At 45.0% G+C, this 23,703-nt stretch overlaps 1 protein-coding gene across 4 annotated transcripts in view; it reads left to right on the forward strand.

Annotated features, from left to right (window-relative positions):
• The first annotated feature begins 966 nt into the window (after positions 1-966).
• The window catches only part of LOC127004982 (UDP-glycosyltransferase UGT5-like), a 32,679-nt gene continuing 9,942 nt past the window's right edge, over positions 967-23,703 (forward strand). Inside the window, exon 1 of one of the 4 annotated variants that reach the window (XM_050873391.1) lies at positions 967-1,078. Coding sequence is in view for 2 of the 4 variants with exons in the window: in XM_050873417.1 (XP_050729374.1) it covers positions 1,063-1,083 (21 nt within the window). In the remaining 2 variants the exon portion in view is untranslated. Of the gene's footprint in view, positions 1,184-23,703 lie in introns of all 4 variants that reach the window. The other 3 variants (XM_050873417.1, XM_050873372.1, XM_050873383.1) reach the window with 3 other exon arrangements.

Below are 23,703 nucleotides of genomic sequence, written 5' to 3' on the forward strand. Positions count from 1 at the left end.
AATACAGTATTTGGGTGTATTCGTATTCGTATTCGAATACTTGTCATCTGACATCAAAGTATTCGCATTCGTATTCGAATACTTGGGAAAAGTATTCGTATTCTTCGAATAATATGCCGAATAATCTTAAATCCATCATCAGAAATAATATTTATTGTTCCTTCCAAATTGCAAATTTTCGTTCCTGTTTGTCCGACATGTATGATACATGTTCACTACCGGGCCGGGACAGGCCTGAGTTCAGAGGTGGGGGCCGAGGGGAGGGGGGGAGTCGTAGCCAACGGTTCGTCTGACAGGTCCCCTTCGTGTCGGGATTCTGACGTACGTTCGTACCAAAATTGGCAACATGGACTGAGGCAACGCCGGGCTTCTGTCGCCACACCGTCCCTGTACGGTACCACCGGGCCCGGCCCGGCGTTGCCTCAGTCAATGTTGCCAATTTTGGTACGAACGTACCAGATTTGGTACTTGGTTCCTATTCGAATCAAGTACGTATCGCGTAGCTTACATGTATTGGCCGGCCCCGGCCCCCAGGGCCCGGCATCCAAGAAGCTTAAGAACGCGAAAGGCCGCAAGCAACCAGATAGCAACCGCCTGGCAAGAATTTGATATCCAAAGCCGCGGAGGAGGGCGTTAGCAGGTTGTTAGCGTGGCGCTAAGTGCGTTAGCAACTGCCACCATCCAGTCCCCGCCATTCTCTTTGCATCGCGCCGAGCGGAGGTTGTTAGTTGGTTGCCTTGAGAGCGGGGGAAAGCAACTGCATTGCGGTTGCTTTCCCGTTGCAATTAAGCAACGTCCGAACCCGCTCTCAAGGCAACCAACTAACAACCTCCGCTCGGCGCGATCCAAAGAGAATGGCGGGGACTGAATGGTGGCGGTTGCTAACGCACTTAGCACCGCGCTAGCAACCTTTGGATACCAAATTCTGGCCAGGCGGTTGCTATCTGGTTGCTTTCGCGTTGTTAAGCTTCTTGGTTGCCGGCCGCAGTGCAGGCTGCTGCAGTCCTCCACCCGCGGCCCGCCGGCCTTCTGTAATCAGTGTCACTCTGGTGGTGCACAAAGATGGTCACGCAAAGCGGTGCGGTAACTGAGATTTTTGTTCTTGGAGTACCTGTAGCCGTGTAGTGTATCGTTAAACAGATACAGTGAAGGCACGGCTGTCATATACTTTCGGTGAATTAGGGTAAGGTGGGGTAAGATGCCCCCTGGGGTGAAAGGCCCCCCCTTGGTTTTGTCTTTTTTTCTTTCTTTTCTCAACCAGTCACATGATCAAGTAGGCAACGCCAACTCTGTGCTCACAGGAACTACTGGAGTAAACAATGGGCAGTTGCTCTGGCCACAAGGGGACATTTCTTATTTTTGACTAATTTATTTAAGTTTTCAGTGATTTTAATGATATCTAATTACCGACAAAGAACTGTAGAGCTAGCCTGATGGCTATGGATACTTGCTCTAAGATGTCTAGACCATATTGCATGTGATTATACTCTGCCTACTTACTTGTAGGAAAGATGGTGACATTTTGCGTATATATGAGTTGCCTGGGTAAGAGGCCCCCTGTGGCTTTGGGGTAAGTTACCCACAGGGAAGTCTTTTACCCCACATGTGGGGTTATCTTGTGTAATTATCTCAGAGCTCTCATTTATTATCAGCATCTCACCCATTATCAGCAACAAAGAAAAAACCTCCATCTCCAGCTTCGTCTGATGAGGATGAATGACCTTGTTTGGTGTGTGGGGAACCATTCGCTAATGACAGACCTTCAGAAAAATGGGTCCAATGCGGGGTTGTAGAAATTGGTCACATGCATAATGTGCAACTGGAGTAGGCCTAGATCTGTATGCATGTCAAAACTGCGAATCTGATTAGGCATTACAGTATTGCTATAAATAGGCTAAGTTTTTGAAAGGCATCCATAAGTGAACACTTTTGAGTTTGAGACTATAAGGAAGTTTGTGTTTTTAACTGTTTCAGATATCAATATTCAACAGAAAGGACATATTTTTTGAAATTAATTTAATATTTAGTTTCATATATTTTTTTCATGAAAGTAGATGTTCCTTTTGTTACAAAGATTCATAAAAAAAGGGAAGCTAGTCTAATATTACTAGTATAGAAGAAGGGGATACCTTTTAGAAAATTAATTAATTGTTTAGTTGTACATTATTCATTAGGAGACACAAATTTGACTGTGTTCCTATATTTAATTCACATCGAGAGATTTATAGGGTATAGTTTTCAAAAAGGGAATACATTTTATATTTTTATAATGTGAAAAAATATTTTCCTTATGTTTCTGCGAGTTTTATTATTGTACGCCAGAGTGGGGTAAAAGGCCTACCCAGTGGGCGTTCTACCCCACATGCGGGGTAAGAAGCCCCCTTTATTATTTTTTTTTAATTGTCATTATAATAAAGTCAAAATCATAATGAGTGGATATAATATATACCATAAATAGGCCTTAGCCTAAGATTTCAACATAATTTATTTTCAAAATTCTATTGCAAAAAAATGTGGCTACAACAGGCAATCTCCCTTAAGGGGGGCAACTTACCCCACCTTACCCTAATCAATGACATAATAGTGAAGTAGACAGTGGGCTTTACTTAAGCATGAGGTTCGTGAAAAATACTGTGGTAGCACTTGTCTTACTAGATACAAACGTAGCCAAAGACCTCTGTACATAATTATTCAGACCTTGACGTTACCTATAGTGCTGTCGATCTACATAGTTCTCTGCGGGTTAATATCAAATATAAAGTCACGAGCTTTCAGTGTGAGGACAGTGCTTTGGTGTCAGGGTTACTAGGCAGGTCCTGGCCTGTTGGACGTGTGAGTGACCCTCAGGTAACTTGTCCCGTACAAGTATTGGGCAGGGAGAGGAAGACTCTAGAGACGTAAGATGAGGTTCGAGTAAGCCAACCGGTTATCTTATTGGTGTTATTGGTTGGACGAGGTTGATCACTTTGTGGCAACTTTATTCTCTTATATAATCAAAATGGCCTTTTTTTTCAACGTCTTCGCCTGTTGCGCCGGTAGGCTTTCCTTCGTATCAGGGCCTGATGGTCGGCCCAGCCCGTTGTGGCGCAGGCAAGTGTTTATAGTGGCGCCATCTTGCATTGGCTCATGCTGCCCCCCGGAGCTAATCTTTAATCCTAGAATCTAGAGTCCGAGTTGATGGCGGCGGCTGAAAAATCCCAGCTTGTGGCACCGAGCGGGATCGAACTCGCGTCGTCGTGAACGCGGCGCCGTCACGCTATCCACTCGGCCACCGCCTTTGGCAGCACATAAGGTCTAATGCCATGTGGAGCAGCGGAGTGGACTTAAAAGGTTACTGCGTGGTTTTAAGTAGTGTGGACAAATGCATATATGAACATATAAAACTTACCAGTAATATTTAATTATATATAAGCAGTCATAATGGTACCCATACTTGTTTTCCAAAAATGAAAGGCATTGTTCAAAGTCGTGTGTGTGTGTGTGTGTAATGTCTCAATGTCCGTACATACATATGTACATTCGTCTATACACACACACACACACACACACACACACACACACACTTGAAAAGAGGCATAACTCGAAAAGTAGACATTTGCGACGGAAATCAGGTACAAAATCGTGCAATTCACTACATCTATCACCAGAAAAACATGAACCACGTCAGAAAATCGTTGGTTGGGTGAAACCGTAAACTGACCTTCTTTTTCTTGAACACAACGTTCAATAAACAACAGAACAATAATATGAAAATACGTATAGCTACCGTTGCCAGATTGTCGTACTCAGGGCATAGTATTTAACGGTTTCTGACGCCTAACTATTGCCAAGAAACATCAGGATCTTACTCTTTTAACGATAACTATAAATCAGTTTTGTTATTGGAGCCCAGAAGACAGTTTTAGGGCAGGAAGTCGGGAAATATAAGCGGTTGAGTACGACAATCTGGCAATCTGTAGCCGCAGCAGCCTGCCATATTGCGGGTATGAGATACTTAAAATAGCATACTTTTACTGCGCAAAGCAGGTGATGTCACTTATTGTGACTTCGCAAGATTTCATATTTATCTATTTGTGTATATTTCATGGTGGCAAAACTTAAATTACTAGTTTCATTTTTACTAGTGACGCAAAATTTATGACTCCTTATCACAATAGAATTTCATTCTAATAAGTGAATCAGACTCCACAGAAATATTACCAGTGTGTTTATGAATGAATACAAAGATAAGCACATACTTTGATTTAACTCTTGGATGTCTCGTGGATCATTAATAAATAAAAACAAAATATCCGGCTGAGCTGCTCTTTAGCCCAATACCTTTAATGGCGTCTAAAAAACAGTCCCTCCGCCAAGTTTGTACCCCACATTTGGTGATGTTAGGTGCGCCTATTCAACCCGGGCCCCCCTTGGGTCATCTGCGGGCTCGCGTCCGCGCATAGCAGCAAAGGGTACAGTGTTCAATGTGTGTTTTAACACGCCGCGGGCGATGCCGGTCGCCCGCGGCCCGCGCATCTCTCCGAAGAAAACTCATTCAGTATCCTGGTTGATTTCAATGAGATTTGTTGTGCGTTCATTTTCCTTTTTCACTTTTTATCTTTAACTTTATTTATAGGAAGAATTTTGATGCTTTTCTCCCTCGTGTTTATCTTCCCTCTCCCTTCTCCTTTTTCCCATTTTCTCTTTTCACTCTGCCATCTATCTTAATTTTTGGTCTTTCATTTAATCAATTGTATTCCTTTATCTCCCTTCCTTCTCCAGCTCTATTTTTCTTTCTCCTTTCCTCCAGATGACCTTGCCTTCCCTGGCTTTCATTACACTTTCCTGTCTTTCTCCTGCCTGCATCCACCTTCGTGCGGGTGGCGGCCAGTTATCACCCGCTCCGTCTGAAAGGATACCGCGTTATGAGCGCGGACGCGGGCTTCGCCCGCAAGTGTGATAGGGGCCTAACTCGGACGCGGGCCTTCCCGCGTGTCCTTTCAGACGGCGCGGGTGAAAATGGCCGCCACCCGCACGAAGGTGGATGCAGGCAGGAGAAAGACAGAAAAGTGTAATGAAAGCCAGGGAAGGCAAGGTCATCTGGAGGAAAGGAGAGACAAAAATAGAGCTGGAGAAGGAAGGGAGAGAAAGGAATACAATTAATAAAATGAAAGACCAAAAATTAAGATAGATGGCAGAGTGAAAAGAGAAAATGGGAAAAAGGAGAGAAAGGAGAGGGAAGATGAGGAAGTAAACACGAGGGAGAAGAGCATCAAAATTCTTCCTATAAATAAAGTTAAAGATAAAAAGTGAAACAGGAAAATGAACGCACAACAAATCACATTGAAATCAACCAGGATACTGAATTAGTTTTCTTCGGAGAGATGCGCGGGCCGCGGGGATCGCTCGTGCCGTGTGAAAACACACATCGACACAACTCTTTGCTGCTATGCGCCGACGCGGGCCCACATTGAATTTCGTCCGCTCGCGGGCGACGTCCGCGGCGTGTGAAAGGTTCCATAGAAAACATCAGTCTCCTGCTACGGCCGCCTTTGGCAAGGGCCCGTGCTCCCTCTTGCAAGAAGGAGCAATCTTCCCCCCCCCCTTAAGTCGTAAGTTGACGCGGGTCCGCGTTATAGTGCAGACGCGGGCCTTGCCCGCAAGTGTGAAAGGGGCTTAAAGACTGCCACTGTATACTCCTGAGCACACGCCCGATCTCTGTTTCTCAAGGTGAAACCCTTGGGGGTTGCATCTTAAGTATTCTTGAACCTGATACGTATCATCAGTTTGCAACAAGTCTATTGTCGGTGGCAAAGAACTCAGCACTCCGAAAAACTCTACATTTCTGGAGGATCCTCCAGCGAGTACTAACAAGGATGTGATCGATTTCCTTTGCCACACGGCCAGCATTGCTCTATCAGGTCCAGCAGCGAGGCTCGCGTCTCTCGAACCAGGAATCATCAATCCTCAGCCTTCTGGACTCAGCAAAGTTCAGAAGGAAGGAACTGTTGACGTTTCTAGTGCCAAAGCCATAGGATCCAATACATAACTCGTACCCATCTCTCTCTATGCCAGTAGATGATGTAAAGTCGCCCGAGACAATAAGTGTCATGCGGAGAGCACTGGTCGATTATAAGGTCGAGCTTGGCAGAAAACATCTTTCTCCTATAATAAAGTTTACACATCTCGATAGGGGCGTGCACTGCAAAATAAGATATGAAGTCCATGGAGTGATTCAACCTCACCCGCATCATATGCTCATCAACCGGAGTAACCCCAACAACAGAAAACTGGAGTTGTCTATAAATTGCTGTAACTCCTTCTATGAGACGGGCACCATTGCTCTGGCCAAACCAGTAGTAGGTATAACCCCCAATGCTAATCTCTCCATTCCCTGGTCTCTCCATTATCAACCTCCTGAGCTCAGCTGACAGATGAGGTACTTGCTGATCCTCCGTGAGGCTCAATGTTCAAGGAACCCACACGGACAGCCCGCCGGGGGTTAATGCGGAGCCCGGCTTGACGAACTTGTGCCTCGTCTGCACCACCCTAGTGGTCCTTCGGGAAAGGGGGTGGTTGTGATTGGAGGGGCAGGGGTGCTCTCCATACCATCCAATACCTGTAAAGTATTGGATTCCATATAAATATTCTTACAATTTACTCTCCTACTCCCCCACCTACCACGGAGCCCTTCAACAGGAGGCTGGTCGTTGGGCCTATAAGCACAACAGCCCCAGTGGTAGCAGAAGAGTATACGCCGCCACCACCTTACATAGTGGGGGGTCACATGGCTCATGGTCACGCAGACGCGGACTAACCGCGACTGACATCTCCAAGCCAGGAAAGCCGCCACTTTTGGCAGGAATAAGGGACCAAAGAGGTGTGTTGGTAGCAGCAGCACACCACTATGGCATAGCTCAACCTCCAGGACTCCCATCTCCCATCCTTGCAGGGACGCCACACGGCAAACATGTGGGAGGACTAAGGTTAAGGGCACACAAACCCGTCCTCCGGGTTTGGCACGTCCAATGGAGAGAAGAATTATTCGGAAGAGAGAAAAAAAAGCTCAGGGTGGTTGAGTGCGCTGCGGTACTCATCTAGATAGGCCTGCACCTACTGGCAACATTTCAACAAATTTATTTCCTAAACTAACGCAATAATTCACTTGGCATTCAAACACAAATCAGGGCATTACAAATTAGGGCGTTACGAAATGTGACAAGCGGACCGGTGTGACATAACTAATGATCAACACAACCAATCACACATTTAAATCAGGGCTTTACATCTATCCAGTACCCTACAGCGGAAAGTAATAAAGTAGCTAATAGATTTCATGTCTCCTGTTGGCGCCTTAACTCCTTGCTACCTCGCGCACGAGAACACGTACGAGTCACCGCTTCTAAATATCCACGAGCTAAAGAAAACTATTGTCTTCAGGAGATACAATTTTAGAAATGTATTGAACAACCTATACCTTTACACACACACACACACACACACACACACACACACACACACAGAAGTGAAGACGAACCGGCGAGACTGTACCTGGTGTTAACAAAGGGAATGCACTTGATGAATGAGTTCGAGTATGGATGCCCCCTGGGAGGGAGTGACAATGTACACGTGATAATAGAGATGGAAACAGAGGAGGAAGGAAGTGAAGGGGATGAATCATATAAAGGAAACAGGTTAAACTATAGGAAGGCAGACGCGCAAAAATCTCAGGAAATACTATGGAGAGCTGGACTAGGATGAGTTTAAGAGAACAAGTGAAGTGCAAGAAAAGTATGACATTTTCATGGTGGCGTATAAATCGGGAGTTATGAAATTTGTACCAGAATACAGACCTAAAGAAAAAGGAAGAAAAGGACTGGTTTGATGCAAAATGTGCTAAGGCAAAAGAAAAAAGACAAACTTCTGTTAACTGCCCACTGATTTCAGTTTTACGTTCCTTTATTACCCTGGGGAAAAGTTCATCTGGCCCTGGCGCCTTAGTGACTTTAAGTCTATCTATCTGTCTAATCACGAGCTCCCTACTTATGTTGATGTCGGTTAATCCTTCTACCTCTTCTCCCCTGTAGATCTGTTCTCCCTGAGGTATATCATCTAATCTTTCTTTGGTAAATACAATTAAGAAAAATCTATTTAACGCCTCGCTCATTTCCTCATCTCTATCAATCAGTGATTCTCCTGACTTAAGCGGCCCTATCTTATCCCTAACCTTGGTCTTATAAGGCTGAAAGAAGCCCTTTGGATTGGTCTTTGCTTCCCTGGCAATTCTAATCTCATAATTACGTTTTGCCATACGTGTGTTCTTCTTTACTGTTCTAGCTAAATCGTTGTAACTATCCCGTAGGTGAGTTTCCCCCCTTTTGATTCTAACATAATAGTCCTCTTTTCCTTCCTATTTCAGTTTTTAGCCTGTCTGTCATCCATCGCGGGTAATTACCTTTTGACCTGACTTCCCTGTGAGGTATAAACTGTTTCTGCCCTAGTTTAATCTCCCTGACCAGACTATTGTACTCGCCCTCCAAGCTACTGACCTGACTAGTGACCTCACCAGAGATTAACGCCCCTCCCCGCTCTGGGTCCTGACCTACTTCTGATCTCACTCCCCTAAGCCTTTGCAGCTGTTTTCTTAACCCTTCGTAGTCTGCCTTCCTGAAGTCAGGTATTAATGTGTTGTTACTGCTGACTCTTTCCTCCCATTTAATATTAAATCTAATTTCCTTATTATCACTGTTACCTAATGAATCCCCAACCTCAATGTTGCTTATTATGTCCTCTCTATTAGTTAACAACAAATCCAAAATATTTTCTTCCCTCGTTGGTGCTCTAATTAATTAACTGTTTAAGGAAACTATCCTGTATCACATCTAACAAATCCTGCGCCTCTTGGTCTCCGGATAAAGTATCCCACTCTATGTTCCTATAATTGAAATCCCCAATTACACACAGGAAGTGTGAGGATGGAGAGACACGTAGTTACTTTGGCGATGGGAACAATGGAAAAGATGCTGTAGAAGAGGGAAAGATAGGGTGAGGACCATCTGAGGCTTGTATACCGGACAGAGAAAAGGCTGTTTGTTGCAATGTAGGTTGAAAGGAGAGAAAAGTGCAATAGAAGAGAAATAAATGGTGAGAGAATGAGTATCGCAGTGGACAGAGCAGACAAGTAGAAACATACCGAAAAGAGTAAGGAGCTCGATCCAGAAAGCTGGGAAATGTATAGTTGAAGAAGGTCAAGTGCGACATCTACTGAACATGGTTGAGAGGCGTAGAAGAGCAACAAATGAACTGGATAGAAAATTAGAAAGGCATTAAAGGGAAGACGGAGCAGAGCAAGTCAGGATTTCTGGGGGAGGGAGAGGAGTAGGGTGTGGCAAGGAAGGAATTCTAGGGGAGAGACAGAGAAAAAGACTGACTGTGGTAATGTAAAGGCCCGTTCAAATCAAAAGACTTTGTTTGGAAAATGTTTCCCATCTGTTCACAAACAATTGGGAAACATTGTTTCCTGTCCAAGATAGTTTTAAGGCTAGCGTGCGGAGAACACCGCGGTGTGAGTGTGATTGATGGAGTTGCTTGTTCGCTTTGCTGTTTTTATACCCTGTGTTACGTCAGGAATAGGTAGGGGAGGATGCGCGGAATGGAACGAATTTTGGGCCGCCCGTCGGTCGACCTTACTTACTTCGATCTTGCCCATGACCCTCCCCCACCACCAACCATCACGCAGCGTGTCGCGCGCGCCGTGATGGTTGCAGCGAGTGACATGTTGCTATAAATAACTGTTTTCAACATGTGAAGCTTTATCTGCATTCTGATCACACTATCGTGTTTACGAGAGTTTTTCCTACGTATTGTAATAATATATTTTTGCAGTCAATGAACAACTGTTGAAAATAGCGAGCATTTGACCTGACGACCTGACTGTGACCTGACAACCTGACAGCACTGCGAAGTTGTTATTGTCTTGCCGCACCCAAATTTTTCGCTTTACCTCGCCCATATTTTCACCATGCCGTCTGTCTTCAAGCGTTGTCCCGAGTGTGGCCTCCTCATGGCCCCGCAGAACTTTCTGGCAAAGAACTCTTTTAGGTTCTGCGTTAAGACGCTGAAGGATGATCAGAGGATCATAGAGTTAGAGAATAGGGTTACGACTCTCGCCGCCTAGGTAGACGCATTACTTAGTGCAGTAATGACTGGCTCCGCCTCCTCCTCTTCCTCTTCCTCGTCCTCCTCCCATCCCTCACCATCTTTAGTATTCTCTTCTCCTCCCACACAGCAGCCTCTCCCATCCTCCTCCTCTTCCCTCTCCCCACTTACCACCCCTCCTCCTCCTCTTCTTCCTCCTTACAGCGTACAGGCATGAACAGAAACGGTCCTGTCCACAACAACAACAACAATAACATCAAGGTGACAACGGATCTAGAGAACAACTGACTGAGTTGACTGGACACTGGTGGACAGCACAGGAGACGCTACTGAGTTCCTGGTGCCAAAAGACAAGAACTGGAAAGAGAGGCAAGACGCAGACCTATTCGGACCACACACTACAGGACATTAGAGAAGCGGCACGCCTCAAGCGGCAGAACAACGCGCACGCGCGAAATTTTACTGCACTACTACCGACGACGTTCCGACAACGTCAACGGAGGAGTACGCGCACGGGATGATTCCGAATCAACCGCAACAGGAGAACATTCGCCACATCATTGTCTCAGGATCAATCATCAACAAACCCTGTCACGCCGAGCTGTCAGGACGAGGAAGTTTCATCAACAGCGATGTGAACTCATTTCTTTGACGCCGTTTCTTTTCAGACGCTGAACTTTGCTTCCAATGCAACTCACTCACTCCGTCTGACGAGCTGACTGAACGAGAGTACTAAACCTTCCACTTGAGGCCGCCCAACAGGCACCAAAGTACCATAAACTAAAGGAAGCCAGCCATAGAAGTAACCAAAACAGCCAACCAGTCAAACCCGCGACAACAGACCACTGTGCCCCAACGCACTTTACCAGGAAGGGGGGACTACAGCACTCACGCACAACGCGTCCCACTTAATACCCAAACAGGATGAGTTACGCGCCTACGTTACGGAAACGGGAACATTCACTTGCCTGCACCATCGAAACGAAAGTTGCCACCTCTGACCATAATCCAGAGGAATTCTCATACTCTAACCACTTCTAAACGAAAGACCAAAGAAAGGATACGAGCTACAAGGAGAGAAATACTTCTGTAACGAGGTGTAACCAAGAGGGAGGAGGAACCCTGCAAGTACAAGATACCAATTGAACTCAACAAGCACAGCAAAACAAGACTACGAAGAACTGTTGAATACAAAATAGCAAGAACTACAAACCAACAAAGAATCAGAAACGGACAGCGGACACCTGAACAGCAACCTGAACCGTGATCCAGGGAGAACAAACAGTCCATCGGTCATTATCGGGGTGACGAACTGAGCGCGGGACTTGACTGGCATTCATACTGGTAAGATCAGGAGGTAACAGATCTTATTGGTTTTGTATCCCCGAAATCTTACTCAGAAATCACATAAACCTTTGAAGCTCGTGACATATCGGATCTTGTCAGATCTCGTGAATGGTGCAAAAAGCTGGATGCGACCATCCACGTCTCCATGGAAAGATCGACCAAGACCAGACCATCACCAGATCAGAACAAGAAACCAACTCACAAACAAACGAACAAACCCTAAGACTACAAAGCTAACAGACTCAATTTGGAACGTGACAACCTTCTCTGTCCGGAGGCCATGGAATGGCTACAACCGTGGAAACTCCTCTGGAACAAACTCCATCCCTTTAAGAGAGAAAACAGGAACAAAAGATGAAACAAAAGAAATAAAGCCACATGCCACCCATGTCTGATCCAAAATTACGGGAAAGATGACTCTCCAGAAAACGCGAAGAAATCATGCAACAGCACCAAAGAAAGCACAACTGATGAGGCGCACAGCAACACGCTTGCAGATTCAGAAAAGCAAACGCACTCATGAACCAGCGTAAGCGCGAAGCGCAAAAGCAAATCAAAGCAAAAGTCAGCGAAAAAGATGAGAGTAAAAGAAGACCAAAAAAGTATCGGAAAAAAATGACGAAGTGACGTGCTAACACGGGTACTAACACGAAATTTGGTAAATAAAATGAAGTCGAATCCTCCAGTCTGTGTTACACCTCGTGAATAATGACGTCGAGTGTTCCGAATCGCCACCGAGGCCTACAGGGAAATGGAAGTCACAACAATCAGGAAACAGGTCCGAAGAACAGGATGACAAACAAAACACGAACAATCTCGGAACTCCTGACCCGGACCGACGACCCTTCACAACCACCCAACAAGCAAACAAAGCAGCAAAAAACCACCATCATCAATCTGTCCAACAATAAATCTTTCACCACAAAGGGAAACAAAAAGGTCTGCCAAAAACAGAAAAAAAGAAAATCTACAAAGGGAAGCAAAGGAGAAAAATCAAACTACAGACCAGCGGACAAAATGACCTGAGATCATCAGAGACAAACTCGTCATCATCAGAACAATATGCTTTGGGTTCAGAACAACAACAACATAAAACAAGATGCTCGGACCACTGTATCTATCTTCAATCATGCATCTAATGATCATAATAAACATATCAGCATAAAACGGATAAATCTAGACCAAGAGACCTTATATAGAGGGAAGTCACACTGCACAAACCTCAACAAAATCAACTCCAGTCGGCAGGATTCGGCCCGCTGGGATTAGCAATCTGACTGGACAGGATGAAGAAAACAACGAGCTGGCAGCACAACGGACAAAGCAGACCAAGACCCCTTCACAAGTGGAGGTCCACAAGTGGAGTGCTGGGGGGGTTACTTACTGGACCATAATTCATCGACGACTAGAACGATCTAAAACCTTTCTTGATATCAATCAAGTACAACAACTGGTGGGGGTGAAAGCCACTCACAAATACTGACCAGTATCAGAGACAGGACCAGACAGCAGATCTCGGTGAAAATAGTGAAAACGGCAGATCACTGCCAAATGTAAATGTAAATGCATGCATATGGATCCAGAAACAACAACCACATACCACATGTGGTGGAACCATCAGGACATGTTGCGCAGAGAGTCAGAGGGTCACCATCAGCAGTGACTTAAAACAAATAAGAAACGCTGCAAGTCCGCCTGTGAAGAAAACACATCATAGGTTGGGTTCATATCGAGGACCGAAACAAACCGCCGGTGTTGTTATTATCCTACACACAATTCGCCTGTAAGGCCCAAATACATACAGCAATTCTGGTCTCCTAATTACAGGAAATGCATTGAATTACTTGAGAGGTAGCGCCGCGCACGAGATGATACTCTCACTGAGGACGACCCTATGAAAGAGCGACTCGAGCGACTCAACCTCTTCCCGTTGGAAAGAAGCCTGCGAGGGAGAAGATGATACAAGTCTTTAAGTACCTGAACAGCAACAAACGTCACTCCAAACTCAAACTCTTACAAAACAAACCAAAAGAAGAAACAACAAAAACAAAAATCACAAGCCGAGCCGTGCATACCGACATCGGCAGGTTATTTCTCTCGAATAGAGTTGTTGTTTACTTAAGCTGCTTCCCCTCCGAAGTGATAGCTGAAGACCATCAACTCCTTCACAAACGCATTGATCGCCACTTTTGCTGCATCGCTGCATCGGAAATGATTTCCCAGAAGAGTACCACAAAGTGCTTTAATCCTCGCCCTTCCTTCCCTGCAAGCCACTGATTGATTTGGTGACTGAACGCAGGCAGCCTAGTAATGAGCCAACAGGCTTTCTGCTGCCTGCTAGTCCATGTTTCCATGTTTCAACGACGTTTATTCAAGTTGGGACGCCCGAGCCCCATATGACGTAATTTACCTAGACTTTCAGAAAGCATTTGATAAAGTTCCCCACGTTAGGCTTATTTCAAAACTGTGTTCCCACGGTATAAGTGACCATCTGTGCGCGTGGATTCATGACTGGCTCACAGACAGAGAACAGCGTGTAGTTCTTAATCTTGAAGCATCCGATTGGCAACCCGTAACCAGTGGCGTGCCCCAAGGATCGGTTCTCGGGCCAACACTATTCATAATTTACGTGAACGATTTAGAGACTGATATCCTGTCAAAAGTAGCCAAATTCGTCGACGACACCAAATTAGGAAGTACGGTAACGAACAGTAAAAATTGCGAGGATATTCAATCAGATCAGATATTATAAGACTTGCCGACTAGAGCGAAAAATGGCGAATGTGTTTCAACGTAGATAAATGCAAAGTAATGCACATAGGTGAAAAGAACTATAACTTTAAATCAGATTCAAGGACATGAGCTCAGCGAAGTAAAACAAGAAAAAGATCTTGGTGTCATTATCAGTAACACTCTTAAAATGAGCGATCAGTGTTCTGCGGCGAGTAAGAAAGCCAATATGATGTTAGGATTAATCTCAAGAAACTTTGATTATAAGTCACCCGAACTTATGAAGAGATTATATTCAGCATTTATAAGACCACACCTAGAATACGTTGTTCAGTTCTGGTCACCGAATTATATCAAAGATCAAGTTTTGCCAGAAAAGATACAGCGACGAGCAACAAAACAAATTCCAGCGCTGAGTTACTTTCCGTATGACGAGCGTTTAAAGCGATTAGATATGTTTTCCTTAACCCTTTCCTTGCGCGCAGTGTGGACGCGACTATCTCCTCAGGCGCAGTCGGGCAGCCCAATTGGGGGTCTCTTTTAATCTCTCAAAAACTATTCATCACAGCTAAAAACCAAAACCACCATTGGAAAGAGGAGGTCCAGATCTATAGAAGTCGGTTATGTATGCCTCTCTTGCGAATGTACATGCATGTTCAGGGAGTGTTGAATGTTAACACTTACGTCGGTGCGTGCGTGATGATCAGCCATATTGAGAGAACTGCGGACATTTTTTCTTCAGATTCTGGCAAGGGAGCATTGCCAACTGCAATATTTACGACTATTTGGTCAAAGAATCAGTCAGTGATAGGTGAAGCTATGCAAAAATGCCGCTATATTGGGCAAGAACATCCACCAGTTACTCGTCCGTAGATTTGTCGCGCTGGGCTGATATGATTTTCCACCAAATTTAGTGAAGAATCCACTCAATTGGCAATCCTGTGTTGTGAGAATTAGTGTTGGAACACTCATACGCGGGAGATTTGAGTGAGGGTGGAGGTCGCAGCGGGCGTTTAGCGCCACCAGCAAATACGCCTAACGCCTGCTGCAAGCGTTTAGCAATGAAAGGGTTAAAAAAGCGAAGGGTAAGAGGGGACTTAATCGGTGTTCAAAATCGTTGATAGATTCGAAAACATTATTAACCCACATAGTCTATTTCAGAGAGACCCCGACACAATAACACGCAGCAACGGTATGAAGTTAAAGGGAAACAGATGTAACACATTGGGGCGCAGAAGTTATTTCAATAATAGAGTCGTTGATCACTGGAATAGACTCCCAGCGTCAGTAAATATCGCACAGAGTATCAATAGCTTCAAGGCTTCATTGGATAAGTACTTCAGGGATATAAGATTTTACTGATCCTTTTTCACATGTTTCAGGCTACAACCTGAGGACTTTGTTAATAATTTTCCCCACAGCTTAGGTCACCAGTAGTGTAAGTTAAGGGTAGTAATTTCCTCTTATTTCTCTCTCTACTGTAAAATTTCCATGTCCCTTTCTTCCTTAAAGGCACATGTTCTCTTCTAACTATTTCCTGCCGGCACGTTGCCGGAGGGAGAGGTGGGTGGGGAGGAGCCTTCATCTATTCCATCCTGTCCTACCACATGTAGATTACTAGTAGTAGCGGTAGTAGACAAACACCCTTCCCATAGACCGCCAGGTCTTCTGGTGTCTGTTCTTCCTATATATTCCTTTGTATTCCTCCTCCTCCTCCTCTTCCTCCTCCTCCCCCTCCTCGTCCTCCTCCTCTTCCGTCTTCCCTCTCCCCCCTTCCCACCCCTCCTCCTCCTCCTCCTCTCCCTCTTCCTCCTCCTCGTCCTCCTCGTCCGTCCCTCCCGCACTTCCGCCTCCTCCCTCCCGCACCTCCGCCTCCTCCCTCTCACCCTCCCTTCCCCCTCCCCCCTTCCCAGCCCTCGCTCACCTATCCCTCACCTTTCCTTCCCCCCTCTTCCTCCCCCTCCTCCTCCTTCTCCTCGTCTTCCGCCTCCTTGTCCATCCCACACCTCAGCCTCCCCCCTCTCACTCTCCCTTTCTCCTCTTCCCCTTCTCAGCCTTCGACCACCTATCCCTCACCTTTCCACTCCTCTTCTTCCTCTCCCTCCTCCTCCGCGTCTTTACCTCCCTTTCACGCCTCCACCTCCCACCTATTACCTTCCCTGTCCCCTTTTCCCTCTTCTCAGCCCTCAGCCACCCATCCCTCACCTTTCCACTCCTCCTCCTCCTCCCCCTCCTCCTCCCCCTCCTCCTCTTCCTTTCCCTCTTCCTTCTCCTGTTCCTCCTCCTCCTCTCCACCCATAGCTGGGCGTTATCGCGATAAGTTATCGCGATACTTTATCGTTGATAACAAAATCGGGTTATCGGCCATCCGCTACTTATTTAAATATATATCGGTATCTTCGTTACTTTTGAAACCAAACCAGCGATAATCGCTACATTTTTCCGCCTCTCAGAAAAGAAAAAAATGTCTCCCTACTGCGCATGCGTGGCCCAGTGTTGTATGAAAACACTTCGGGGTATGAAATATCTTCGGTGAAGAGATTTCATACTTAGATTATCAACATTAAAATACTAGGTTATTTTTTTTTATGTTACTCAAAAAGCAATATATTAAAGAAAAAAATCGTTTAACTTTGCCCCCAAAATGATTATTCATTGCCTCAAATTTGATATTCCATATTCGTTTGTGAGCATGCCATGGTATTGAAGGCACCCGGTGTTGTGTTATTTGGTGTTCCATCGTCAAAAACTGGCGCTTTTGTTAACAAACACTGGTCTCTCGTTAACTGCGCATGCTCAGACCAGTAAGCGTAACCCTGTACAGACTCACAAAGCTTTTTAACACATAAAGAGTTGCTGGAAGGCTGAATCAGACATCCAGTACCACCATCCTCACTGCTTCAAGAGCGACACTCTGTACATATGAATACAACTCGTACAGAGTGTCGTTCTAGAAACAGCGGGGATGGTGGTAGTGGTACTGTATGTCTGATTCAGCCTTCCAGCAACTCTTAATTACGGTTAAAAAGCTTTGTGAGAGTGTACAGGTCTACGCTTGCTGGTCTGAGCATGCACAGTTCACGAGAGACCAGTGTTTATAAACAAAAGCGCCAGCTGTGACGGTGGGGACGCCAAATAACACAACACAGGCTCAGGCGTTTCTAGTATTACCGTCCATAGGTACGTGTCAACGTGTGGTTTTCAGGTTTTGTAAGTTTTCTAAAATACAGATAATGAAAATTTTAATTCATCTCTGTTTTTCTATCTGAAATATCAATATAATATCGTTTTCGCCCATCGGACTTATCGCTAGGTAGTATCGAAATTATGGATTTATATCGGGTATCGGTTATCGGTTATCGCCTATATTTGTGTCTCCAGTTAACGAATATCGGTTATCAACGATAAGGTTTTTCATTATCAGTTATCGGTTATCGGGAATAAGGTTTTCTGTTATCGTGCCCAGCTATGTCTCCACCCACCACAGCTTCCAAAATTTCTCCTCGTTCTTCACAGCAGGTTCCTCCCCACCTTCAACGCTCTCCCCCCTCTCCTCTCCCCCCTCCACCCACCCCTCCTTCTGGCCCCTCTCCTGGCCGTTGGGTGCTCGCGGTTGGTGATAGTCAGGTGCGTTATGTAGACAGGTATTTTTGCTCCAAGGATAAGAACAGGCCGAGGGTGTGTTTCCCGTTTCCCAGGGGCAGGGGTGGGCATATATCAGACAGGTTGAGGCGTGTATGGCAAGTTAGGGATCGAACCCTATTGTCTTCCTCAGCTGAGGCGGAAACGACGTTTCCCGCGTGCCAAGCGAGGACCTTCTCCGGCGTTTTAGGGAATTGTTAGGTAGGATACGGGACGCTGGTGGGTCGCAGGTGGTGTGTGGCGTCCTGCCGAGGAGGGGCGTTGGCGATGGATGGCTGTCCAGGGCGATAGCAGTGAACAACGGACTAGCAGCTCTGCGAGCGCAATGGGTGGCTGTTCGATGACAACTGGGACCTCTTCTTTGGCAACGACGCCCTCTACGCCCGGGACGGGATACACTTGACGTTCAAGGGTGTTGCGGCTCTCTCAGACTTCCTTGAGCGAGCACTTAGTACCCTGAGGGATTTTTTTAGTATAGACGAGGGGGGGGGAGGAAAAATGGAAGAGGACATCTAACTCAGAATACAACCAGTCAGCTTATAGTCAATCCAGGAGGAACTGGCGGATTGGGGGGTGAGAGGTGCGGGTCAGCCCCGCCCCGCACCTTGCCACACACTCTCAACACTTCTCGCTTCCTCTCATATGTCAGCTATTTACTACATTTAAATGAATGTAATTAAATAATTGGATAATCCAATAAGGTCATATAGCGTTGAGATTGTTTCGTTTTTAAGATAATAACAAATATTTTGTATAAATACCACGACACTTGACAGCGTTGTATTCCAACGTTGTCATTCTACACATCCAGAGCCCAGGTCACTTCTCTCAAGGTCATGGAAGTGTCAGCAGGTGGGCCCATGGGTGGCCCGCTCCCGCCTCTGCCTCTCCCCTCCCTCCCTCCCTCCCCCTGCCTCTCCACGTCGTTGGCTGCACAGCCGCGAGAAAGAACTCCTTTACAATGTACACAAGTACTTTTTAGACGAAAAAAACAACAGAGGATTTATCATACCACTCACAAGAGCAACTGCAAGAACAGCAAGAGCCACCAATGTTAGTGAAAGAACTACTGAAAGAGTCTGCGCCAAACTGGATCATGAGTGCATGACGAACAGGTCACCAAGACAGCCTGTATTCTCGTCCCCGAAGAAGAGAGAGAGAGAGAGAGAGAGAGAGAGAGAGAGAGAGAGAGAGAGAGAGAGAGAGAGAGAGAGAGAGAGAGAGAGAGAGAGAGAGAGAGAGAGAGAGAGAGAGAGAGAGAGAGAGAGAGAGAGAGAGAGGAGGAGGAAATGAAGGGAGGCTAATGGTGGTCCACTTAACACCTTGACTCTAATCCCACAATTGGAGACAAGAGATGTGGCAGCGTGGTACGGGAGGAGAGACCCCCGCAGAAACCCCCCAATCCGCCAGTTCCTCGTGGATTCACTATAGTAGTAATTATAGGGAAATAACAGAGGGCGGGCTAGGGATCTTCTATACTAACAGCAGGAGCCTCAGAAATAAGAGAGACATACTAAGGGGTGAAGCTTGTGTAGAAAATTTTGACATAATAGCGATCACTGAGACATGGATAGACACTGCCAATAGAAATTTTAGGTCAGAATTTGAAATAACGGGTTATCAGATGTTTCACAAAGACAGAGAGGGAGGAAGGGGAGGTGGAGTTGCGCTATATGGTAAAGAAACACTAAAATGTTCCATTAACAATTCAGTCAAAACAAACATCGATTCAAAATCAGTTTGGGTGGACATGCACAAAGGGAAAGAAAAACTAACTCCAGGGGTTCTGTACAGGCCAGCTTTAACAGGCAGGACACGAGTATATTACTACAAGAGATTGGCAGGGCGAGCAGGAGTAAAAATGTATGCATAATGGGGGGACTATAATTATAGGAATATAGAGTGGGAAGTCCTAGTGGGTGACCTAGAAGCCGAGGATTTTCTCAAAGTTATACAAGATAATTTCCTACTGAGCCTACCAGAGGAGATAACATTTTAGACTTAGTCCTAACTAATAATGGAAACTTGATACGTGAGTTGGAGGTGGGCGGAGAGTTGGGAAATAGTGACCACAGAACGGTTCGTTTTAGCTTAGATTGGGCGGTGACCCGCGAACCAAACCCAGTGTTTGTGCCAGATCTTAGAAGAGCAAACTACGAGGGGCTTCGAAGACCTCTTGAAGAGGTAAACTGGGAAGATTTAGGGATTCATGAGGGTCAGAACTGTGGGTTGGAAAGCCAGGAGAACCAAGAAGAAATAACCTACAATAATTTAGTTAGAGTAATAGCAGAGGGACAGGGACAGCATATACCCCAGCGAACACTGAGAAAAGAAAACAATGACCGTAAGTGGATGACTCGTGGGCTAAAACACGAGATAGGTTTAAAGAAGGGAATTTATAAGAAAATAAAGAATGGTGAAACACATCTCAGGGGTAGGTATGTTGAACTATCTAGATTAGTGAGGAAAAACACCAGGGTAGCAAAGAGAAACTATGAGCTTAAAATAGCAAAAGAGGCGAAAAGTAATCCTAAGGGCTTCTTTCAGATGTATAGAGCAAAAACAAGGGAGAAAATTGGACCGCTGAAAGCAAACACAGGCGAGCTAGTGGAAAATTACGAAAATATGAGCACATTGTTGAACGACTACTTCCTTTCAGTATTCACACAAGAGGACCGAACGACTATTCCGGAAAGGGTTCAGGTGTACGAAGGCGGGGATAGCGACAAATTGAGGGATATAATCATCACCAGGCAGATAGTCCAGGATGAGATAGATCAGCTTAAGCAAAATAAGTCGCCATGTCCAGACGAGATATTTCCGCGAGTATTAAAGGAATGCAAGGAGGTACTCAGTCATCCACCAACCGACATCTTTAAGATGTCGGTAAGTACTGCTTATGTGCCCAGCCTATGGAAAGTAGCTAATGTGACGCCGATTTTCAAAAAGGGGGACAGGTCACCTGCTTCCAACTATCGCCCAATTAGTTTAACATCGGTTATAGGCAAGATGCTGGAGTCCATAATAGCCAGGAACATTCGGGAGCATCTAGATAAACATAGCTTAATTCACGACTCGCAGCATGGGTTCACGAAAGGTAGGTCATGCCTCACCAATTTCTTGTCCTTCTTCAATAAAGTATTTGAAGCGGTAGACAGAGATGAAAATTATGATGTAATTTATCTTGATTTTAGTAAAGCGTTTAACAAAGTTCCTCCCCACCGACTGTTGCTTACTGTAAATTACAGACTCACGGAGTAGAGGGTAAAGTTTTGAACTAGGCCAAGGCGTGCAACAGGAAGCAAAGAGTACAAATCAATGGTAAAAGATCTGACTTGGGCTGTGTTACGAGTGGGGTCCCACAAGGTTCGGTATTAGGCCTACTGTTGTTTATTATTTATATCAGGGACTTAGATACAGGAATTAGTAGTGATGTCAGTAAGTTTGCATATGATACCAAGATCGGTAGAGTAACTGAGTCGGATCAGAACGTTATCATTCTCCAGGATGAACTAAACAGATTGTATGACTGGGCGGATAAATGCCAGATGGAGTTCAATGTAGGGAAGTGTATTATTCTGAGTGTAGGTAGGAACAACCCCTCACATAACTATTGCTTAAATGACATTCCCATAAGCAGTTTTGGGTGCGAAAGGGATTCAGGGGCCTTAGTGAGCTCTAATCTCCGTCCAAGGGCACAATGCATTCAAGCTAGATTCATTTCAAGGAGCGTAAGCAACAGAAGCGCCGAAGTCTTCCTCAAGCTATCTTTAGCATTAGTTAGACCTCATCTTGATTATGCAGTTCAGATCTGGTCACCTTACTATAGAATGGATATCAAAATGTTATAATCGGTGCAGAGGAGGATGACTAAGATGATTCAAGGGTTAAGAAACTTGCCATACGAAGAAAGATTCAAACAATTAAACTTGCATTCTCTAGAAAGGCGAAGGGTGCGAGGTGACTTGAAAGAGGTTTATAAATGGATGAAGGGCTTTAATAAGGGAGATAATAATAAGGTTCTGTTAGTAAGAGAGCCGGGTAAGACACGCAGTAATGGGTTTAAATTGAATAAATTCAGATTCAACAGGGACATAGGCAAAAATTGGTTTACTAACAGAGTGGTAGATGAGTGGAACAGGCTGGGCAGTCATGTGGTGAGTGCCAATACAATAGTCACATTCAAAAATAGATTAGATAAATTCATGGACAATGATGCTAGGGGGGTTAAGTTCAAGGGAGCTTAGGTTCACAGGAGCTGCCTTGTACAGGCCTACCGGCCTCTTGCAGACTCTTTACGTTCTTACAGTATGTTCTTATGAGACTCGGTGTGGTAAATGGCGTAAAAAGAAGAGAGAGAGAGAGAGAGAGAGAGAGAGAGAGAGAGAGAGAGAGAGAGAGAGAGAGAGAGAGAGAGAGAGAGAGAGAGAGAGAGAGAGAGAGAGAGAGAGAGAGAGAGAGAGAGAAAGTGTGTAGGGAGTGGGGGGGAGGGGGAGGGCAAGGCAGCAGCCGCTAAATTTAGACCAGCAGCAGCCTCTGACTCCCTCTCTCCAATGCATGACGTCCTCACCAAGATATTTTGTGGTGACAGTGAGATGAACTATTGCCGGCTCCTCCTCCTCCTCCTCCTCCTCCTCCTTCTCTTCCTTCTACTCCTCTTCCAAAATTTGCATGGTCCTCCTACTCTTCTTCCTCCTAATATTATTTTCTCCTCATAATTTTGCGCCCCATTTTCATATATCATTACTATTACTGCTATATATACTAATACTGTTGTTCCCCTGGTTCATCTCCCAGAGCACTTCTTGCAACTCCTATCTATCTACCTAATCCACTCTATCGGTACTTCATTAACATTAAACATTACGAATGCAAACCTTTAATTTCCTTACTCTGACATCAAACACTTGGGAAATTAAGCTTCTGTCGTCCATCATGAATGAGGGCAGCTTTTATTATGCATGTTTCTCAATTATCGTTTTTTTTCAGCCTCTCAAAAAAAAAAAAAAGCGTTGCCACCCCCCTACTGCGCATGTGTGGCCCGGGCGCACGGTGTTGTATGAAAAAACTTGGGGTATGAAATATCTTCGGTGAAGAGATTTCATACTTAGATCATCAACATTAAAACACTAGGTTATTTTTTTATGTTAGACTCAAAAATCAATACGTATATCAAAGAGAAAAATCATTTAACTTTGCCCAAAAAATTATTATTCACTGCCTGAAATTTGTGATCCCGTTGTCAAGAGCGCAAACAGAGACCAGTGGCTTGTGTTATTACGTGGCAGCGTGGCGCGTGGCCTCTCAGCTGCGTCTCGAGTGACGGAGTGAGTGCCAGTGTTCCGGTTCCCAGTGTTTCAATGCTTCTTTACCGAAAGTGACTGTTAAATTGTTAATGGTGATAAGTGAGAATAAATGAATAAGTAGTGATGGGCCAGTTCACGAGAAACCAGTGTTTGTAAACAAAAGCGCCAGCTTTTGACGGTGGGGACGCCAAATAACACAACACCGGTTCAGGCGTTTCTAGTATTACCGTCCATATGTACGTGTCAATGTGTGGTTTTCAGGTTTTGTAAGTTTTCTAAAATACAGATAATGAAAATTTGAATTCATCTATGTTTTTTTTTACTTGAAATATCAATATAGTATCGTTTTCGCCTATCGGACTTATCGCTAGCTAGTATCGGAATTGTGGATTTTCATCGGGTATCGGTTATCGGTTATCGCCTATATTTGTGTCTCCAGTTAACGAATATCGGTTATCACCGATAAGGTTTTCCATTATTTGTTATCGGGTATCGGGAATAAGGTTTTCTGTTATCGTGCCCAGATATGGTTGTGTTCAAG

This window comes from Eriocheir sinensis, chromosome 3 (genome assembly GCF_024679095.1).
Source record: "Eriocheir sinensis breed Jianghai 21 chromosome 3, ASM2467909v1, whole genome shotgun sequence".
NCBI lineage: Eukaryota > Metazoa > Arthropoda > Malacostraca > Decapoda > Varunidae > Eriocheir > Eriocheir sinensis.